The sequence below is a fragment of the Nuphar pumila genome, chromosome 5, assembly GCF_984573655.1.
Source record: "Nuphar pumila chromosome 5, dmNupPumi1.hap1.1, whole genome shotgun sequence".
Classification (NCBI taxonomy): Eukaryota; Viridiplantae; Streptophyta; class Magnoliopsida; order Nymphaeales; family Nymphaeaceae; genus Nuphar; species Nuphar pumila.
Window position 1 is genome coordinate 19104693 of NC_143253.1, and position 19023 is coordinate 19123715.

The 19023-nt window shown below is 36.5% G+C and overlaps 1 protein-coding gene across 1 annotated transcript in view; it reads left to right on the plus strand.

Annotated features, from left to right (window-relative positions):
• The first annotated feature begins 452 nt into the window (after positions 1-452).
• LOC149837008 (uncharacterized) overlaps positions 453-19023 on the plus strand; it is a 32169-nt gene continuing 13598 nt past the window's right edge. Inside the window, exons 1-3 of the mRNA XM_090005743.1 lie at positions 453-807; positions 1457-1591; positions 1814-1901. Coding sequence (XP_089861869.1) covers positions 453-807; positions 1457-1591; positions 1814-1901 — 578 coding nt within the window. The remainder of the gene's footprint in view (positions 808-1456; positions 1592-1813; positions 1902-19023) is intronic.

Consider the following 19023-nt stretch of genomic DNA (forward strand, 5'->3'; position numbering starts at 1 on the left):
TGTAAGCGGATCGAATTCGGGTAAGATGTAACCAATACCATATTTGACTAATCGGATGCTGACTAAACGTATTCAAATTCTTATTCAGTTTTGGATGGTGAAAAGCTCATGCCAGACCCACTTTTTTTACGTGTAAATGGATTCGGATATCCATCAAACTTGGATATTTGTCTGATTCAGTAGCAAAAAAAAAATCACATCTGTATCCAATTATAATATATTCTGATATGGTTTTGTCTTACCAAATGCAGCTAAACAAAATCTAGTTCGGTCCAAAATCCGATAAAATCCGATTTATTGACATCCCTACTGGGATCGAAGTTCGTGACACTGCTCACTTCATTATCCTGTTGAGGTCCGTTCCATTCTAACCCGGATCCGGACCTGTAAAAGTCACCACCAGGTCCATCACCACCTTCCTGAACATTCCAAGAGAGCGGGGCCGCCTATAAATGCAGTCTATCAAAGCCGGAGAGGAAGGAAAGAGAGAAATATACTTGAAACAGCGAGAGCAAATGAGGAGGGTTCAGGGTTTAAGCCGCTCTCTTCTGAAGGCGCATCTCCTCCCATCATCCTCATCACCGTTACGATCAATACCATCATCTTCATCCTCATGGTTGTCTCCTCCGGTAACCAATTCCCGGAAATTCCCGTTCGCCGCAGCTGGAATTCTCTCTTCCTCCTTCGCCACAGCCGTGGCAGCCGCGGTGGAGCCGGCGGAGCCAGAGAAATCGGCGCCAGGTTTCTCTCCGAAGGAGCTCGTGATGTATCAGTACGCGGCGTGCCCCTTCTGCAACAAGGTCCGAGGTTGGTGTTCACCTCTTCTTCTTCTTCGTATTCATTCACAAATCTCGTTTTCAGCGAATACCATTGATGGCTTCCTTGAAGTTCACGTTTGGGTTCTGCTTGCTTTTCTTTGTGTTTTGTGTTCTTGATCGAGTTCACGTTTTATGATGATCACGAATATTCCACTGATTCAGTTTCTTCTTTTTGTTTCTCTCGAATTGAGTTGTTTGGCGAACATGGTGTAACGGGAAAAGATATTTTAACGGGAATGTTACGTTATGGAAGATTTTTTTTTAGAAACTTTACGTCTATGTTCCTAGTGGCTCTTTTGCTTTTTTTTTTGTGCTTTCATTTTGAAGTAAGCTCAATAAAAAATTGCTATTTTCATTCTTCTTTTCGCTTTTTTCATGATCATGGCGGGAATTTTGGTTTTTATTTAACTCAAAACCTAGAATTTAGTGCGTTTTCAAGGTATGCTTTCTCTCTTCACTTTGTTTTTCCAAAGATTTCCTTTCAGTGGGAATGATGCATAGTGTTTGTTGTGGTGCCATCCCACATTCTTAAGATACTTTAATAACAAATTCAATTTTTGCACGGTTATGCTTGCGCTAATCGATCATAATTCTGTTGCGTCTTTGTTGTATAATGTGAATTGGATGCATATGTACAGCTTTTCTGGATTACAACCGCTTGCCATATAAGGTGATCGAGGTGAACCCCATAAGTAAGAAGGAGATAAAATGGTCAGAGTATAAGAAGGTGCCCATCGTAGTCATAGATGGAAAACAGCTTACAGACTCTGCACGTGAGTATTTTTTTTCTTTCATCCGCTTGTAGATGAATGCCTTTCATTGGTACGGGCGAGTTTTTTTTTTCTTTTTTGTAATATGTGAGTAGTATAAATTTGAGTTTGACCTGGTTTTGATTAGTTATGTGTAGTCTTCCTTTGATGAATGTGTGGTTGAAGTTCTCATTCTAAGGAAAATCAAGCAAAGTATGAGCTTGCTGTTTCTTGTATCTGTTTTAGAGGTAGTAGAGACCCTTCAGCGGCTGATTAATCCTACAGAAGGGAAGTCGGCTGGTTCCACTGAGGCAGAAGAAGAAAAATGGTGCAGGTAATGTGGCACATTACATTTTGATGTTTGAATCTTGGTCTGCCTCCACTTTCTTAAGAGCTTAGTAACGCAAACCCCTTTTTAGTTTTTTACCTAGTGGGAGATGTTATTATTGTTGCTATTGCTGTCACTGTTTTTTTTCCTTCGTCTTTTTTATAACATTATTTCCATCTTTTTTTATATTATTGATAATAGGTTGATAACACAGAAAAATACTACAATGGATGAAAGGTGCACTATTTTGTATGCTATAGGTGTGAGTAAAACATATAATTTTTGCATTTTTTTTCTGAAACAAAAAGATGTGTGTGAAAGTGTGATTGTTGCCTTGTTTTCTAGCTGGTAAATGAACTGGGCAAGCTGAGGTTTGGGTGTTCAAGCTTGGCTTATCATGTTCTTTGGGTAGCTTTGGCCAAGGTTTTTCCATAACAGTCATGGCTAGGTCCCATATTCACTATGATCTTTGGGTGTTCAAGCTCACCTAGCTTGTGTGAATTATATACAATGGGATGAGATGGAGCTTGGTGCAATCTTAAGCTGCAGCATGCAAACTTGTTTCATGCTTGTGAAGCTCCCACTCGATTGGAGCTCATGGAGTTGGACACTTGGTCTTAGGAGTGTAAGTTTCCCCCTTTTTTTTTCGAGTGTAGAACTACTGATTTTCTGATATTAATGCCCTACAACGTTTACTTAATGAAATAAAGAAAATAAGTGCATAATGAGTCTGTGAGATTGTAATGAGCCAAGAAGGCCATGAGCTCTTTACAAGCTGATCTAGTTCTACTAGAAACAGGGTCGGAGCCAGGAATCTGAACTAGGGTGGGCGCAAACTCTAGCACTGGGAAACAAGATGAACAACTTGCCATTTGGCTTAGTTCGACTCAGAAATTGAGCTCAGCGAGGCAAGTTATCATCTAGCACATTTAGGTAAATAAGCGGAGCACGAACATGGCAAGCTTGATTGACTTGACTTGTATAGGTCATTTTACATATTATATATTTATATATACTTTTATATTATATATTTATTCATATATTATATATATTATTTACATAAAATGCACATTATATATGTTTTGTACATGGATTAAACATATATTTATATGTACTATACACATAGTTTATACATTATCAAGCTTTAAAAAACACTTAAAAAATAACTCGTAATTGGCTCGCAAAGAGCAGGGGTGTAGTTTTAATGAGCCAAGCTCGAACAATCCAAGCTCGGTTTGTTTACCAGCCTTAGCAAACCCCTCCATTGGGGGGATTATTGTTGAGAGAGAGACATCGGGTGGGGAGGGGGGCACTGCCACCCTGCTGTTCCTTCTTTCGTTGGGTCAGAGTGGGCACTGCCCACCCTTGACCTGAAACCCCCTATTAGGGAGTTTTTGGGTCAGGGTGGGCACGTGCCCACCCTGACCTCAATGTGGCTCCATCACTGATTATAAATGGGTGCAACAATTAATTAAGGACTTTCTAACCTTAATAAGTCGTGCTGGCTGAATGCCTCTCATTGAATGTAACAAGCTAGTAGTGTAATGAAAAAGAGGCGGAAGCACCAATAGAGCAAAAGCACTCTTTAAGAGTGACCACAAGAGCGAAGAACACAAACACCAAAGGTGTACACACAAAACTCACAAAAGTAGAAAATGACTTAAAGTCATAAGTTGAATATTATTGAAGAAAGGAAGAGAAGGGTGAAAACCCAATGCAATTACAAGAGGAGAGCCTCCTCTATTTATAGAGGAGAGGAACTCAAGAGGGGACCATAAAGGGGGCTCCCTTCTAGTCGTTGGGAGCCCCAACGGTCATAAATATGATCGTTGGTGCCCCAACGACTAGATGGGTGGGGCCCCTTATAGTCCTCCAAAGCGAAAAGAAAGAAATAAAAAAGGAAAAAGAAAAAAGGGAAAAAGAAAGAAAAAATAAAAAATAAAAAATAAAAAATAAAAAATAAAAAATAAAAAATAAAAAAGGGAAAAATTACATGGTAATTTACCAAAACACCCCTATCGGGTTTTTGGTTGTACAAAAAAAGAAAATGAATTATGTATATACGAATGTATATATATATATATATATAAGTATATGTATATATATATTAATATATACATAATTTAACACGCCCCCTCAAACTTTACGGGGAGAATACCGAAAGTTTGCTAAGAAGAAACATAAATCGTGGAGTTGGGAGCGCCTTGGTGAAGAAGTCAGCCAGTTGATATTCTGAAGTAACATATGGTAATGTGATAGTTCCTCTGAGATATTCGTCTCAAACATAATGACAATCCATTTCGATATGCTTGGTCCGCTCATGAAAAGTGTGATTGCTGGCAATGTATATCGCACTTTTGTTATCACAGCAGAGCTTGGTGGGAGTGAAAATGGGAACACCCATGTCACCAAGGAGACTCCTGAGCCATACGATTTTCATAGTTGTCATTGCCATGACCCGATACTCAGCTTCAGTGGATGATAGTGAGACCTTCTGCTGCTTCTTGCATCTCCACGAAATGAGAGATTCACCTAAAAAAATACAAAGACCCGTAATTGAGATACGATCATTGGGATTTCCTCCCCAGTCAGCATCAGTAAAAGCAGTTAACTCAAGAGATGAGGAAGAGGATAGGAATAGTCCCTTGGAGATGGTATTTTTGATGTATCTCACAATTCTCATTACGGCTGCCATATGAACCGAAGTAGGTGCATGCTGAAACTGGCTTGCTGCATGGACCGCATGAGCTATATCTGGACGTGTGATGGATAGATAGGTGAGGGATCCAATTAATTGACTGAAGGGGGTTGGATCCTCAAGAAGAACACCATCCTCAAGCCTTAGTTTTGCATTGATAACTTCGGGAGTCTCAACTTTCTTTTCATCAGATATTCCTTACTTGGTACAAATTTCTGCAGCTAATTTCATTTGAGATAGGATGTATCTGTTAAATTGTATCTCTCTTATATATATTTACATATATATATATAAAGAGAGATACATATACATATATACATGATGTATATATGTATATGTATCTATCTTTATATATATATGTAAATATATATGTTTCTCTCTCTTCTTGTAAAACCCGCAAGGGTATTATAGTCATTTCCCTTCTTTTGCGCATATTCATAATTATGAATATGTTGTAATGTTTTTGTACTTTTACTTCTTCTTTTATTTTTTCTTTTTCTTGTTTGATTGACTCAAGTCAACTTGGAGGGGGCTCAACACTAGCTGTTGGGCCTCTCCAACGGTTAGAATTCTAACCGTTGGAGGGGCTCCAACAGCTAGTGGAGCCCCTCCAAGGCTCCTTGCTTGCTTATAAATAGGGGAGTTCCCCCTTTGTAAAAACAACTTTTTGGAGCTTTTGTTCTCCATTCCTCTCAATAAAATTCTTTATATTTTGTATGCCTTTGTGCATTTGAGTTTTTTTATTGTACCTTCGTGTACATTTGTTCTAAGTGTTCTTGTGCATTTGTGCACATTGGTGGTGTTGTGCTTATCACACACTTTATCTCCTTTTTGAGATATTTTCACATGGTATCAAAGCTAGGCTTAAAGGAAAAGAAGATCGTGCACTTTTCTCTCTTCGTTGGAGTACCTTGTAAAGCTTGCCATTAAGTTGTGGTGGTTGGAGTGAAGACTCGGTCCTTCATTCTATATTTTAGAAGCTTTCTACATCAAGAAGGAACTCATTTCGCATTGTGGTACGCATTTATTTCTCTTTGTATCCTCTCTAATGGGCGAAAAGGGTTCACACTTCTCTCTTGGCTTCAAATTAAATGGAACGAATTATCATGTATGGGTCGGGAATATGGAGGCCCATATAAAAGGAAAGGGTCTTTGGGGATATGTTCAAGGAACTATTCCCGAATCCGAACCTAAATTTACTATCCTTGAGAGAGGGGAGATCAAGGTTCTTGAGAGAGAAGAAAGAGAAAAGGCTTTTGAAGATTACAATAAGAAGCATGGAGAGTGGGAAATGAAAAATTACAAAATACTCTCATGGTTCTTCTCTTTGGTTGAGACCAAAATTAATGCCAACATTTTAAAGTTCAAAAAGGCATATCAAGTATGAGAATATCTTGAAAGAATGTATACTTCAAGAGATTTGTCCCATAAATACTATCTCCAAAAGAAGGCTTTAACTCTTCAACAAGGAGAAATGTTCGTTAGAGAGTATTTTGCCGAGTTATCCACTATTTGGGATGAACTTGCTCTCCAAGAACCTAAATGGAGTGGTGAGGCTATTGAATTGAGGGCCAAACAATTAGAAAATGATCATTTCTTTAACTTTTTAAATGGGCTTAGACCCGAGTTTGAACAAACTAGATCCTCTCTCTTGTCTTCTTTCTCTTCTCCTCCATTGGAAGATGTGCTTACCAAATTAAGTGGAGAAGAAACTAGATTGGGAATGAATAAAACCAATCTAAGTGTGTTGGCCGTTCCCTCTAAAGATGAGGATGAGGGTGCTTATGCCGTCTCAAGACCGGGGAATAATGTTAAAACCTATAAACCCCCTCATTTTAACAAAAATCAAGGAGGAAGAGAAAATGATGGGCATTATGGAAGAAGAGATTATATTAAGATCATATGCCATTTTTGCAAAGAACCGGGTCACATTAAACCGGTATGCCCTAAATGGAAGAAGATGGTGGCTATGTCTACTACTTTCCAATCAACCAAGGAGGAAGGTCCATCAACTTCCAACCATGCTACTTTGTCTCTCAATCAAATCATGGAAGCTCTTCAACCACTCCTCAAGGGATCCGTTTCCGGAGCCGCCATGACCACCTTCTCTTTTCCCGGTAAGTTTCTTTGGCTCTTAGACTCGGGTGCATCCTTTCATATGACTCCAAATGTTTTTGCACTTTCTAAATACTCAAAAAATTTGTGACCCTCTTTTGTCTCTACCGCGGATGGGTTTTTTTTTGAAATAAAAGGAATTGGTGATTTTGAAAGACAATGTTTTTCTATTCCTGAAGTTAGATTTATACCAAAACTAAATTTAAATTTGCTTTCCGTCTCTCAACTATCGGATCATGGGTGTGATATCAAATTCTCATCAAATAAATGTTGGATACAGGATCGCCAGTCCGGGAAGTTGATTGGGGAAGGCTCTAGGAAGGGAGATCTTTATCTTATGGAATTTCTTCAAATTCCAAAACCCTCTTTTTGTAATATTGCCCAACATAAATATATAAATGTTTGGCATAAACGCCTTGGGCATCCAAATATTGTCAAGCTTTCTTATTTACATTTTGCTAAAACTTTATGTAAAGACAATTTCAATTGTAATGATTGTATTCTTGTAAAGTGAGAAGCTTGCCTTTTGGACAAAGAACTATGTTTTCAACTAAGCCTTTTGAAATTGTGCATTCAGATGTTTGGGGACCGGCACCCGTTGTGTCTAAGGGAGGTTTTTCGTATTATGTTATTTATGTGGATGATTTCTCAAGGTATAGTTGGATATACTTCCTCAAACATAAACATGAGGTTTTCTCTACATTTAAGGTTTTTCACATGATAATACAAAATCAATTCAATAGGACAATCTTCTGGTTCAGATGCATTTGCTGATTCCTCACATATCTTCTTTTGACTGCAATCTGTAGGACAATCTTCCCTAGCATTGGAGAAGAGTTCTGAATTTAACCATGGATAGTATACCTCAACACTGGGACTTGAGTCAGCAACATGAAGACTTGAGTTAACAGGCTGATTGTCAAAATTCATTTAGTCAAAAACGACATTTCTCGATATTTTGACGCGTTTGCTCAATGGATCATAGCACCTATACCCCTTGTAGTCTTCAGCATATCCCACAAACCTGCACTTTAAGGCTTTGTCTTAAAACTTATGTCTCAATGAGCTGCCAACGTGAACATAACAAACGGATCCAAACCCACGTAATTCATGATAATCGGGTTGTATGCCAAATAGAGAGAAAAGTGGTGACTTATTTTCTAAAATGGTCTTGGGCAATCGATTTATCACATGGACTGTGGAGTGGAAAGCTTCTGCCCATAGGGTAATAGGGCGATTACTCTCGTGCATCATGCTCATTGCATTTTCAACAATATGTCGATGCTTCCTCTCAGCAATCTCAATTTGTTGAGGTGTATATGGGCAAGGCACTCTTATCTTTATCCCATTATGTTGAAGAAAACCAACAAAATCACTAGAGAAAAATTCACCTCCTCCATCACATTGGAAATTGAGAATGTTGGTAGAGAAATGATTTTGGACAAAGGAATGAAAATTTTGAAACAATCCAGAAACTTCTAATTTGTGCTTCATGAAAAATACCCAAGTATAACGTGAATAACTATCAACGAAAATAAGATAATATTTACTACCAGGAAAAGAAGCAATTGGGGCAGGACCCCAGACATTAGAACATATGACCTCAAAGGGCCTTGAAGCTCTCTTATTAATTGAATTGAAGGGCAAAACACGACTCTTACATAAATGACAATTATGACACTTTATATCACTGGCTTCTGAAGTCAGACTGAACTTGGGAATGAAATTATTCGAGACAAGTTTTTCAATAAAATGACGACCACAAGGACCCAAACGACTATGCCAAAGAGTTGGCTTATTATATTTAGAGATGGCAAACACATATTTAGAAGAAACAAAAGATGGATGTTGATGAGGCTTCAAGGATGAATAGGCAGAAGCAGTGTTGTGAAAAGCGTTGAGGCGTAGCGAGGCGCTCCACCAAAATCTGAGGCGAGGCGTAAGCCTCGAGGCGCAAAGCGTAAGCATCGAGGCGCAAAGCGTAAGCCTCTAAATTTTTTTTTAACTTAAAAAAATTATAAAAATTATCTAAAATTATAAATAAATAAGAAATGTTTTATTGATGAAGCAACAACCAACACGAAATAAAAAATCTCAAATAAATACAAAAAAAATATGAGATTAACATGTAAAAGTAACATTAATGCAACAACTTGATCTATGTAAGTATCTAAGAAATAAAATATGAGCATTTATTCAATAAAAAATTAACATTAACAACAAAATGCATATTAAAAAATGTAAGTATCTCTCTATATGAGCATTCATCAAATGAAAATAGTTCATCACTCGATAGTCAATACTATATGCTCCATTGGATAACAGGTAGATAAGTAGTCTACATCGAGAAATGTTGTCTAAGAACATTCCTCTTTTAACAGTATGCATAGTATGAGTAATACAGAAAAAATAATAGCTCACATTGCCCAAGTGTATTTGCTAACCTGCTCTTTACTGAATATCCAAGTGGCATGCATTGCCTCATTTTATCCAGATCCATGCCACCACCATCATCTGCATAGAAAGAAATATCAGGAAACTATTGTAAAATGAGAATATTAAACAGTTTAGTCACGCTATATTTGAAATGGTGCAAGTCAGTGGCATAAAGCCAGCCCCCTGCACATCTTTAAGCTTCTTTATTGAGTAAAAGCTACACACTACACATAATTTGATGCATTTTCTGCTCCTACAAGTCACATCCATTATAAGTAACCAAATATATGAGATCAAAAGAATGTATCAACAAAAATAACATAGTTGCACTTAAAAACAAACAACCAAAAAATAAGAGTGTCTACAATCAAAGCATAACAAAGCAATGTCAACCACAGCCAAGTATTCAGATTGCATCTAATGCCCATCTGCTCTTCTAGATAGACAGCAGCAACATACAAAAAAATCATCAATACAGAACTGTAAGAGGACATGCACAAAAATGACAAAAAAAATGATTCCCTAGAAACTTGATTGCATATAAGGTAACAGTCAGAAACAACTTTAATCCTTGATACCTGCCGTATGGAGAGATTGAAGAGAGGGCGGCAGACACGAAGGAAAAAGAATGAAGGGGGTCGGGGTTACCTGGGGTCTGGCAAGGGCTGCCGGCGTCGCGGCTGCTTTCGGCGGGAAGGAGGAGGCCAAGAAGGGAGGGACTTATAACTGCAATGCAGAACATGACAAATAAGTGCATCATTCAACAAGGAAAAGTAGCACTTCAAAAGAAAAGTAAAAACCCGAAAACTAACATTGGTAGGCCCATGAAATTCAATACCGAAGACTTAGCAGTATTTACCAATAAAGCTTGCATGTCCTGAGAATAAGAACTAACAACTGTACAGAAAAAAAAAGTGTTTACATGACTTTCAGGATCAGAAAACAAATTGTTATCCTTCATACCTGTGCTTTGCTGCAGCAGAGAAAATGAAAAGAACTAAACAGTAAAAGAAAAGAAAAAATAAGGAAAAAAAAAACAGTGAGGGAAACACCAACATTTCCTCTGTTTTCTCTTGCTTCATGCTCAAGCCATCTCCAGGCACTCCAAAATTGCTTTACTCTGTTAGAAGAAAGAAACCAGACACCAAAATCCGAGCTCCCCAGGTCTGGACCGATTCATATTCAGTAGATTTGTGCACCAGAAACACTGTAAAAACTCAAGCAGATGGATCATGAATTAGAAACGCGGCATTGTCGGTCGCAGCATCGACTCTGAGCAGCTTTGCAGCTGCAGGAACCACATCGATCATACTGTATAGAGCATCAAGACCAGCTTCTTCTAGTGGCCCCACCTCATTAAGGTCGAAACCCGGCAAGATCGGAATTCTCTTCTGTTCAGTACTAATGGTGGCCATGGACGAGCAGTGGGCAGCCTCCAACATGATGGCTGCGGCAGCCCTGTCTTCGTTCCAAAGACACCGAGACGAGAAGTGGGAGACGAGTGAGGGACTGTGAGAGAGAGGCGAGTGAGGGACTGCATGCGAGAGACGAGAGAGAAACCGCAAAACAAAATGAGAAATTAGGGCCCCCGACCCTAATTAGGGTCGGGGCCCTGATTTAAAAGCATTTATTTTTTGGTCAAATGGGGGCTTTGACCCCCATTTGACCACCAAAAAAAGGCGCATACGCCTCACATTGAGGCGCATTTCGCCCTGAGGCGTACACCTCAAGGCGTGTGAGGCATGCGCCTCAAGGCTTTTACGCTTTATACCAGCGCCTCAAGGCACAAAGGCCCTCACCTTGAGGCGAGACGCGCTTTTTGCGCCCTGAGGCGCGTTTTTAATAACACTGGGCAGAATGAACAGAGAAGGAGGGATATTCTTGAAAGATGTACATATTGCCTCGTTTCTTTTCCTCAGCGAATGTCTCCCTCGTGTGAAGATCCTTGACATAAACAGAAGAGGGAGTAAATTCAACTGATGCATTAACATCATCAACAAGACAATGTTCTTCTGAATATTAGGAGCATGAATAACGTTTGAAAGATTAATAGAAGACTTGGGCATGACTATAATGACATTTCCAATATGTGAGATGGAGTGATGAGAACCATCTCCCATGACTATGCTATTTTTACCAACATAAGAAGTAAGATTCAAGAGTTTACTAGCATCACCCGAGACGTGGGTCGCTGCTCCGGAGTCGACGTACCAAATGCCTTTATCATTTTGTTTCATATTCAAGCTTGCCAAGGTTGCCAATAGCAACTCCTTTACTTCTCCATCCCTTTTTTGTGGGAGTTTTCACTTATTTTGAGGGTTAAACCAACAATTTGCTTTAATATGCCCTTTCTTATTGCATAGGAAGCAAGTAGGAATAGGCTTTTGTCACTGTATACTGGGAGTTGGAAGTAGACCACGACCCCCAAAAGCATTTCTCTCTTGTCCTCCCCTTCCTCGAAAGGAATTTCGTCATTTACCTCTACCATAAGTCAGCCCCGTGGCCAGCACATCTTGAGTTCCTGAATGCACATGGACGTCCTCAGAAAACGTGAAAGCAAGTAGGAATAGGCTTTGCACGAAGATCTTCAAATTTTGGAAGCTTTGGGAGACACAATAAAGATGTCGCCAGAACATGATAGTTTGGACCCAATCCACTCAAGGTCTGTTGCACCTTGTCTTTATCACTGACGAGACATCCTACAATAGCGAGCTGATCTGTGATGCCTTTCATTTTATTCAGGTACTCCATAATAGACATCAAATCTTTATTCAACATTTGAAATTCTCGCTTGAGCAACACGATTCTCACTTCAGAGATTTGCGAATATGTCTGAAGAAGCTTGTCCTATAGCTCTTTGGCTGAACAATCACCGGGAATAGCTACAAGAACTTCCTGTGAGAGTGTTGAGGTGATGTATGCTACTAATGCTTGATCTCTTTTCATCCAAGCAACATAATCTGGATTTTTGAGAAGAACAATAGATTGCGCCCCTTTATCATCCTGCTTTTCCTACCAAGTGAACTCTGGAGCGGGTGAGACTAATCCATCCAGATGACCAGAGAGATTTTGGCTCCTTATAAAAGGAACAATCTGCCTTTTCCAGGTCAAGAAATTTGAATTATTCAGCTTTTCAAAGACTAATTGGCTAAAAAAGTTAGAGGAGAGGCCTGACTGTGTAAAAGTTGAGTCCATTGAAAGATATTGTGGAAAATGAAAGAAAGATAAATGGAGAAATGCCTGGACCAGACAAAGAAATCAGTCACTCGAATATTTTGTTCCCTTTTTTTTTAAAGTGACAGATATATTATATTCGGGTATGGTCAGAAAAAAAAAATTGAACGAACCTGAATAACAAAATTGAATCAATGTCAGATTCAGTGAAAACGTGAAACAAGGTTATGAATGCTTCAAGATAAAAGTAATGCAAACTGAAACAACACAATATTGATTTCAGAGAGTAAAATATTCAGACTGAAACATGAAACAACACAATATTGAAGAAATGGTTCCAGATTAAGTAAGATCGTGAAACAGAAATATGAAAAGATCGTGAAACAGAAATATGAAAAGATCGTGAAACAGAAATATGAAAAGATTCAAAATAAAGGATTGTGCAGACGGAGATCGAGTGAAGGAAACTGGTCTGTGTCTCTTCACGTCGACAAATCCAAACAAAAATCCCTTAGGTAAGGAAAAGACTGATTTCGAGAGAACCAGATCTAAAAACAAAAGAAGAGAAGGAGGAGACGCTGACGGAGGAGCTGTTGATAAGAAGGAGATATTATCGTTCTTACCAGAACTGAAAATAAAAAGAAAGGAGGAAGAAGATGCACACAAACGAGAAGGCTGAAAGGTCGATATTTCTGGAAGGCGATCTCAAGCCCAGCTTCAACACCGCTTTGATACCATGTTAAAATGAAGATCTCCACGTTTACCTATGCAGGAAAGAAGGAACGAGATATTGAGAGAAGGGGCTGCAGGAAAAACTCATTAAAAGGAATTCAACGTGTATTCATTTGTATTAGGTTTTGAGTATATAACTAATACATAGTTTTAAGGTACAAAAATACCCTCTAACAACAAGCTTAATTACAACACTTTTATCATTTGGATCTTGACCCGATCCAGTACAGGAGTCGGGTTTGGTCCTGCACAGACCCAACTTCGGTCCAAGACCCAATAGCGACTTCTTTTCAATTACCTCTTATAAAGGGAAGAAAAATAATTTAAAATATACACTATATATATATGAATTAATGCATTTTAACACTCCCCCTCAAACTTACAGTGTGATTGCCGAAAGTTTGAAAATACAAAACAAAGGAAAGAATCCAAGTCTTCATTTGAAAATACATGTAGTTAAAAAATAGTTATAGGTTATATTATATAGTTTCAAAACAAATATATTTTGAATAATATAAATTTTATATATATATATATATATATATATATATATATATATATATATATATATATATATATATATATATATATATGAGAACTAAACATATTAGGCCATCTTTTCTCATTCTGCCCCCATAGTTTGAAGTGTTTTATGATAGATTTGAACTGTTAGATGTGTTTGGCATGCTCGTTTTAGTGGGAATCGACTCTTGGATCATGTTTTTTCGATGAAAAATATATATTTTTGAGCCAAAAAAGAATGATGCCCTCATAGCCAATGATTTTGGATCACCAAAAAAATTGTATACAGGTCAGATTCCAGTGATCCAAAAGCCAGTTCCCACTAAACAAAACCTATAGATCACATCTATAGTGTTAGATGTGAGAAAAAATACGGAAAACTATGATTTTTGAAAGGGCATAATGGGACAAAACTAGCGTATTACTCTCTCTCTCTATATATATATACACACTGTGTCATAAGGACTCGGCATAGATGCCGCATCGCGCACCCACGTTGACGCGACGCGGGAGCGGGGTGCGGCACCCAGTGCAGTCAATGTGACTTTGGGTGTGGTCAACCCGCACCTAGGGTTATTTTTGTCCAAAATTGACTCAGTCAACTTTGTCCGAGTTGATTTTGGTCCATTAAAAAAGGGAGGGGCTTGAGAATGGGTAGGTGTACTTCGAGCCCCCCCCCCCCCACTTATTAAAAAAATTAAGGGGGGGTACCTCAAGCTCCCTACCCAAGTTATATATATATACCCTCGCACCCAAGTTTTTTTTAAGTGCCGCATCGCCGCACCCGCACCTATGTGACATAGTATATATAGGGCAACTGAATTATGTTTACCAACCAAATATGTTTACTGGTATGAGCCAAGATTTTCATAGTTTTTTGTTTACTTTTTTCAAAAATTTCACTGTACAAATGTGATCTAGGCGCTTGGTTTTATAGAAACAAACTCTTGGATCATCCAATTACGTTGTATAATAAGGGTTGAAAATCAATGGGTTAGAATTTTCATAAATATTCATGCATAAAAAATCACATTTCTTGATCTGATTACGATGATCTAATAGTTGATTCTTAGCAAATGGACCACGCCGAATGCATCTGCATGGTTACATTTGCAAAAAAACTTAATGAAAATCTTGATTCATGCCAGCAAAAATATTTGGTTGGTAAACATATTCCAGTTTCCCTATATATATATATATAACATAAAGGTATTATAAACTAAACAATTTTAAAAGCGAGTAAAATGTGCACCTTAATTAATAATTTTGATTTTTTTAGAAATATTAGCAACAATTCAAGCAAGATACAATAGCCATTAAGATAGACACAAGGAATATACTTCAAAATCATTTTTTTAAGAATTTATCGTTTAGACAATTATAACCATAAAACAACATATATTTTTCTTAAGAAAACATAAATTCTGAACATAGTAGAATTTTGATTACTAAAGTTCAAAAGACATACACATATTAGACATACAATATCAATAAGATATAAACAAATTTGCAATAATATCTCAAAGGCTTAGGTAAACATTTCAAATAAAGATACAACTCATTAACTATACTAACTACTAAGCAAAGCACGACAACTTGTATATTAAATATTAGATCTCAAAGGAGCTCACAAAAAAGAAGAAAAATTAATTAAATTCATACAAAAAATGCAAGATAACCATCATGAAACAAATCTAAATATCCTCAACATATATATATCCAACATGCAATTAAAGCATATTTAATGCATATAATAATGCATGATAACCCAATAGGGTTCATGTACAAGAGGTAAAAGGGTCACTAACACAATCCAAATATGGGTTCATGCACAAAAACCACTAAAGACCAAGAGGACACACATAAAAGTAATAATTTTATTAAGGAGAGAATGCACAAAAAATGCATATAAGGTTTTAAAGGAATAACCATTTTTCATACAAGGATAAACGGGCAACGGAAAAGATTGGGAAATATATGAAAAGATTTTAAAAATCCCACATACAACAAATCTTAACAAGAGAAATGATATTTGCAAATTTCAACAATAGTTTGCTCATGACAAGCAATCACCTCTTTGACCTCCAACTAAATATCTTCAAAATTCAAGTGTATCAGCGCATAAGACGAGATGAAACACAAATGCCAGCAATAACCAAACCAGTGACCATGCACCAACAATATCGACTATCTAAACTGACAATAAATACCAGCTACAATGTTAAGAGGTGCACATCCCTCACCTCACAAATGGTTGTAAAACTGCAATCAATACTATTAGATGTAATATGTGCACATAACTCACCACAACCATACTTGTAAAACTGATAAACAAAATTTCTTATCCAAAGAAAAAATCACTAAAATGAAAAAAAAAGTAGAAAAACAAGATAGATTAAAATACTGTAATGAAAACAAACTGATGTCAATAAGCAAGAAGATTTGAAAACAATATTCAAATCAAAACAACAAATTTTACAATAACATGAAATTTAATCCATAAAGACCAATATGGTCAAAAGCAAATAATAGTTGAGCCATCCATGATAAAGATCAATACGAGCATCCAATAAACAACAAAGGCTAAATAAACAACTATGGGTGATACAACTCACCCATAGAACAAGAGGTTAAAAAACTATTAGTCAGAGCCAAAACAAGTGCCAATACGACACTCATAAACCGACAATCTAAACTGACAAAATATAGAGGTGCACACATAACTCACCCCAACAAATAACTCTGGCTCCACAACACCGAGGTGCACATAACTCACCTCGAAAAGGCTGAACAAAATAATGGATGTATCGAATAGAAAAGTGATGGATTGAGCCAAACAAAGAGGAGATAAATAGGAAAACCTTGAAAAACACCGATTTGACAAAAGTTTCAAATAAAGTGAAATAACAAGAATTTAAATCCTCAAATAAGTTTAGTAAAAACATGCAATAAATGCAATCATATGACAAGATAAAATGTTCACCAATGAGAATCTTCAACTACGAACAAGAATGTCCACCAATAGATACAAAATGGACAATCACAAAAGTGAACCACAAAGGGTAACACAAAAGTGAGAATCCTCAAAGAAGGCTCTCATAATTAATAAATTAATATTTTATTAATAACAAGTATGCAAAAAACATAGTACTTAAATCCCATGTGAGGTAACACGATGTAAAAACATGTAAGATAAATAACACAATCACAAGGCACAAATGCCATTAAGTTCTCCAAAGAGAGCCCTCACAAAAACCTTTTCAATAAGTATTTTTATTAATGATTATGATACACTAAGCATGTAAGGCACAAATCATTCAAGTGCAATGAGTGTACTCACAAAAAACATCTCCCAAAAGGCAAAAAACAAGAGAGCACACAATAACATAAATATGTTTAATAATTTTTAAAATGCACATTTAAAATGCATTCATAAACCTCATAAAGGAGTTCAACATAAATTCCTCAACGATGATTACATAATTCTTGTAAAAGAACAAGTTATGCATGAAGAAATCATGCTCAAAACCTTATGCACGAATAAACAAACTCATTCATCAATGTGTATGAAAGACAATCATAAGTGCACAAAGTTCATATATAAATAGGAAAAAAATTGTGTTCAAATTTCTAAAAAATAACAAGATATTCATTATCACTAAGACCCAACCACATACAATCTTATTACTGTTCAAATACATAAAGTCTTCTAGGTTTCACATAAGTGTACGTCAAAGAAAAATCAAACACAAGTTAAGCAAAATCTCATAAGATCATACATGTGTGTGTGAGTAGCAAAAAAAACCATTATACAAAATTAAAATAAATATTTCAAATCATTTTAAAAATATTTAACAAGATTAAAAAAGACAAAACCAATATGAGTTCAACTAAGTCTAAGATAAAGATAAAAACACAATAACCATTGAAAAAACAAGAAAACATATATAAAAAAATTCCAAAGAGCTTAATCATGTGCTTATAATCAAACAAAGAATATTTCAAAAAGGTTTTAAAGGAACAACAAACAAACAATTTTCTTTTAAAAACCATAAACAAATACTTTCTCATACAACATGCATGAGATAAGCAACGAAAGCAAGAATAAGCAAAGATTTTAAAAATACTTTTCGGATTAAGATTCTCTTATTCAACGAATACCAAGATGGATATCTTGGCTTTGATACCATGTAATGAATCCTCAAGGATTCAAATATAGAATGCTTAGTATAGGCAAGACCACAAGAACAACCCACAAAGGGGCACTCACAAAGCCAACACAAAAACACAATCTTAAAAAACTAATCTTTATAAAAAAATCTTTATTTATCAATTATGTGTTAGAAAAATGCATTAAATCTAATGGGACAAGTGGTCCCTATTTATATACAAGCAAGAGGGCCAAGAAGACCCATATAGATGTTGGTAAAGGCTCTAACAGCTAGAAATATGGCTGTAGGAGATTTTCAACAACCATATTCACTAAACGACAAAACTGAATGTAGCTATTGGAGATTCTCAACAACTATATTGACTAAAAGACACAACTGCCCTTTACAAGTGTAAAGGACAATAAAAACAAAATAAAAAGTGGTCAGTTCTGCCCTTAAAGGGCAGAACCTATTACATTTACAGAATTACCATTCTGTCCCTAATGGGCAGAGCCTAGTCATTTACAAAATTACCATAATACCCCTAAAGGTATTACCTATTACAAAGGGAAGAAAAACAATTTAAAATTATATACTATATATATATATACATTTTAACACTACCATCTCCCAAACAGAGCCTAAAAGTCTGGCCAAGAGTGGCCAGACTTTAAAAATCTCAAAAAAATGCTTTTTGGAGATTATTTTCATCAATATCAAGGTCATATCTTTTGGTTTATGCATAAAACAATGTTGCACTGTAACATCACATGATATTTAGGACTTCTACAACAGTGGTTTACATAACATATGTAAGTACTCTGTTACATAATGTTGCAAGGCAATAATTTTGATGACTAATGTGACATCCATATTGGTTTTTGGTTACCTTCATTATTTCAATATCATCATCTTCATTCATGTTATCGCTATCGCCATGCATCCTACAATCTACATAGTATTGGCTTCAACATAGTTCCTTGTTTAAGCTTTAAAGTTAACTATTGATGTGTGTCAGTCTTTGCATCTTTGTTTTCTTTCACAGAAGTCTTTACTGAGGTACTCAGTTTTCTAGTTGCTTCAACATGTGTTCACTTCAGAGGATTTAGCAAGGTTTTGTTGTAGAAATGCTTGCTCCTACCAAATGCCTAATCTGTCCTTCATTAGTTGATGCCCCAATCATAAATTTTACTTTTTCCATTATTTATTCTGATATAATGTTAAGTTCTTTTGTCACATTTGAGTTGGGAAACATTTAATAATTCTCCCAGGTTCATCATCTGTTCATGACAAGAAATCC